The 3,924-nt window shown below is 36.9% G+C and overlaps 1 protein-coding gene across 1 annotated transcript in view; it reads left to right on the forward strand.

Annotated features, from left to right (window-relative positions):
- UGGT2 (UDP-glucose glycoprotein glucosyltransferase 2) overlaps positions 1-3,924 on the forward strand; it is a 159,004-nt gene that overhangs the window by 85,116 nt on the left and 69,964 nt on the right. The window contains exon 22 of the mRNA XM_015557528.1: positions 2,431-2,562. Coding sequence (XP_015413014.1) covers positions 2,431-2,562 — 132 coding nt within the window. The remainder of the gene's footprint in view (positions 1-2,430; positions 2,563-3,924) is intronic.

Genomic DNA, 3,924 nt, shown 5'->3' on the forward strand with positions numbered 1-3,924 from the left:
AGTGACAGAACCTGGCCACAGAACCTGGATAGAACACGGCAAGAGAACCTGACTAGAATCTGGTGACTGAACCTGGCTGGAGAACCTAGCAAGAGAACATGGACACAGAACCTGGCTGAAGAACCCAGCTACAGAACCTGGCGACCGAACCTGGCTGGAGAACCTAGTGAGAGAACATGGCTACAGAACCTGGCTGGAGAACCTGGAGAACCTGACTGGAGAACCTAGCAAGAGAACATGGACACAGAACTTGGCTGGAGATTGTGGCTAGAGATCCTGGCAAGGCTGCTGATCAACTGAACGCTGTCTCCGTGTCATTCCTTCTTCGCCGACTCCGTCCACACCATTGGGGACCCCTGGACCTGCTGGGGTTGGACCCCAGCAACTGAGGGGTTGTGTGTTTGTTTGTTTTTGAGAGTCAATTTGAGGATTATCAACAATATATGTAATTCCAAGCTAAGAAACTAGATGAGAAACCTCAGAAGTGAGGCTGGGTGGAGAACAGAGTGGTTGAAAGCTAAGCCCTGGAACATTCTAAAATGTGGAGGAACACAAGAAAAGGATGATCCTATAAAGGAGATGGAACAGCCAATGAATTAGGAAGGTGAACAGGAGAGTATGGTATCCTGGAAGCCAAATGGAGAATATATTTCATGGAGGAAATGATCACCTATGCCAGATGTTTCTGAAATCCATCTTCCTAACTGACCATTTTATTGATTAAGGTGGTTTCTGGTGACTTTGATAAGGACAGCTTTAGTGGAGTGAAAAGCATAAAAGTACACTAGATTCAAGAGAAAATAAAAAATCAGGAAGTAGAGATAGCGAGTATAGCTTTTTAAAGAAGTTTCTTGCACACTGAAGGGAGAAGTATTCCTTAGCCAGAATGGGACTTGAGGTCAAGGAAATAATTCTAAATTTGGGAGATGTCACTTTTCTGTATGCTAATGGAAACAAACAATCTATCCAACAATAAGAAAAGGATCATATAGATTGAGGGGGGCGAAATTCTTGAGAAGTTAAGAGGTGCTGAGATCCAATGGACAGTGTTAAGTGTTGGTATAAGAACAGGAATTGTTCATCGATTTTAACCAGAAGAAAGGCAGACTATGTGGGTTCAGATGCAGAAGGGTAGATTTATTTGGTGGTAACAAGATAAGTACCTCTCTTCTGATTACTTTCATTTTTCAGAAGAATTAATGTGTTAGTAGGTGCTATTAGAGGTTTGAGGAAAGAGAAGAAAATGTCAAATATATTTCTGTTACTCAGAGAATGAGAAAGTGAATTCAATACATTAGTGTGGAAAGATTTCTGAGGGCCCACTGAGATTAATGACCACAAATTGAAAGTGAGCTCAACCTTGGTTGCATGTTTTTTTCTAGCTTTAACATTGTTTGGGTCCAGTTGCAGCGGAAGCAGAGTTGTATTTAACCAGAGTTGGGGTTTTGCAAGGTGAATGTAACTGAGGGAAGCATTCCAGGGAGCTGAGCAGGGAAGGTTGATGTTACAGTAAAGGATTCCGGGGTATAACTTGGGTGGGAGGGAAATTATGATATGGGAAGTATGATGGACAATAAATAAGTGGTAGGGTCAGTGGATTGAAAGTGTAATGGTTAGTAACAATGAGTGAGCTGGAAGGTCAGGAGCTTGTGGTGAGAGAGGGGATAACTGAGATAGAGGTTTTGGAAGTAAGGAGATCTAGGGCTGCACTATCTAATACTGTAGTCACTAGCTACATGGAGCTATTTTAAATTTAAAATTAAATTGAGCTTTAAAATCAGCTCCTCAGTCACACCAGCCACATTTCCAGGGCTCAGTAAACATTTGTGGCTGTGGCTACCCTGTTGGACAGCAAAGGGGAAACATTTCTAACATCCGATCTTGTTAGAAGTTCAGAATTTAAGGCTCTATCTACCCTGATCTACTGAAGAAGAAACTTCATTTTAACAAGGCACCAAGGTGATTTGGATGCACATAAAAATTTGATAAATAATTGATATGAAAAAGTGTGTTAGTATGAAGATATAAGAAACTTATTTGTGGTTAATTTTCTGTGAATATCCATATATTTTATAACTCTGACCATGAGTTACTTTTGTATTTCTGAAGTTAAATACACTATTACTAACTGGGTTTATATCTTGTTAAATTTTATTTAAATTGATGTTCCCTAGCATTTTACCAATCAGTAATCCACCTGAAATTCTCAAAGAATGAATAGCAAACTACTTGTAAAAAGATATACAAATATTGTAATTGACTTGGCAGAGAAAGATTTCTTTTTTTTAAATGGTTTCAGGAGAAAATAGTACTTTTTGTCACAACTTAGTATAATTTAAATTTTACACTAATATATTAAATAAGCTTTGTTAAGAAAATAATTTAATATATTTACTGTTCTCTTATTCATTTTATATTTTCTTGCTTTAGGAGATGGATAAGAATGCTTTTGAGAAAAAATATAATACCATTGGGGTGAATATTTTTCGAACTCACCAGTTGTTCTGCCAAGACGTACTTAAGTTGGGTCCCGGAGAAATGGGTATTGTCAGCAATGGGAAAGTAAGTAGAAAAACAGTTGCTCACCTTTCTCAGTGACACTGTGGTACAGGGGTCTCAAACATTTTTCTGTAACAACCCATGCTATGAAACACACACAGAGGATGGTGTTCATATGCCAGACACATGAGACAGGTCTCAGCGGAAGTAAATGGTGCTGAGAGGGTTAATTTATGGCACAGTACCTATTACTTCATCCCTTTCCCCATTGGTGAGAACATTGATTGCAGGGAAGAGAGAATGTTCTTGTGGGGATAACTTTTATTTTGTCCTAATATAAGTACTTGAATAAACAATTTAGTACACTTTACAACATTGTGATTGAGGACCACTGTTATAGTAAGTGTAGAAAGTCCATTGTGAAATCTTACTCTTGTTGTATAACAACAGTACAATGTTTTCTATTAAAGTATAAAATAGTATTTATCAATATAACCTTTAAAAACCTATAGGAAAAAGTTACTTGCTCCCACCATCCTAATAAAATACATTATTGAAAATTACTGTATTACCTTCTAACCCTTTTTCTGACCCTACAGAGTTATTTCTGGTTTTCATAAAGTACATCATTGTAATTTTATATATATAAATTTATATCACACTTTTTTCTCTTGGTATACCACAAACATTTTTCTGATTAGAGCATCTTTATAGATACACAGTTAGTGTATACTAGCTACTTATTAATATATTTTGAATATGATAGTCTGATTTTATTTCTCAGGAATTCAGTTTTAAAAAATTAAATCTGGTGCTTTGATTTATTAAGAAATAAACTAATACAATGTGCTTGACAGACCTCTGCTTGAACTATCAAATTATATATTCCTAAATCATCTTCAAAGCTCTATGCTCCTATTTTCTTTCTTTTCTACATTTTTATGAACTCTTCACCTGCGTGTCATTCCCAAATCCCTATTCCCTTAAAATTATGCTTATTTATTCTTTCTTATCTGAATCTATAAATAATAGGAATTGGAGACAAATGAGAGACCCATTTTCCCAAGCTTCCACAGATAAAATATATCTGCTTCAGGGTAATGGTGTTTAAACTGACTAATTGCATTAGCTCCTAAAAGCAGTTAGGCTCAGGTTCATCTGTGTGCAGTGCTACTTTACAAATTGAAGACACTGGTTGTCATTTATTATTACAGAAATATAAGGTACAGGGTGGGACTAATGTACAGTTGTTCATATGGAAAATAATACAGTAGTTAATAAATACAAGAATAAACTGTTTCACAACTGTAAACCTACTTTTGCCCCACCCTGTACAGTAGATCCTCGGGTTACATCTGAGATCCCATTCCTATGGCGCGATGTAACGTGATTTTTGCCGTAAATCGGAACCCACCTTCATAGGCA

This window comes from Myotis davidii, unplaced genomic scaffold (assembly GCF_000327345.1).
Source record: "Myotis davidii unplaced genomic scaffold, ASM32734v1 scaffold133, whole genome shotgun sequence".
Lineage (NCBI taxonomy): Eukaryota > Metazoa > Chordata > Mammalia > Chiroptera > Vespertilionidae > Myotis > Myotis davidii.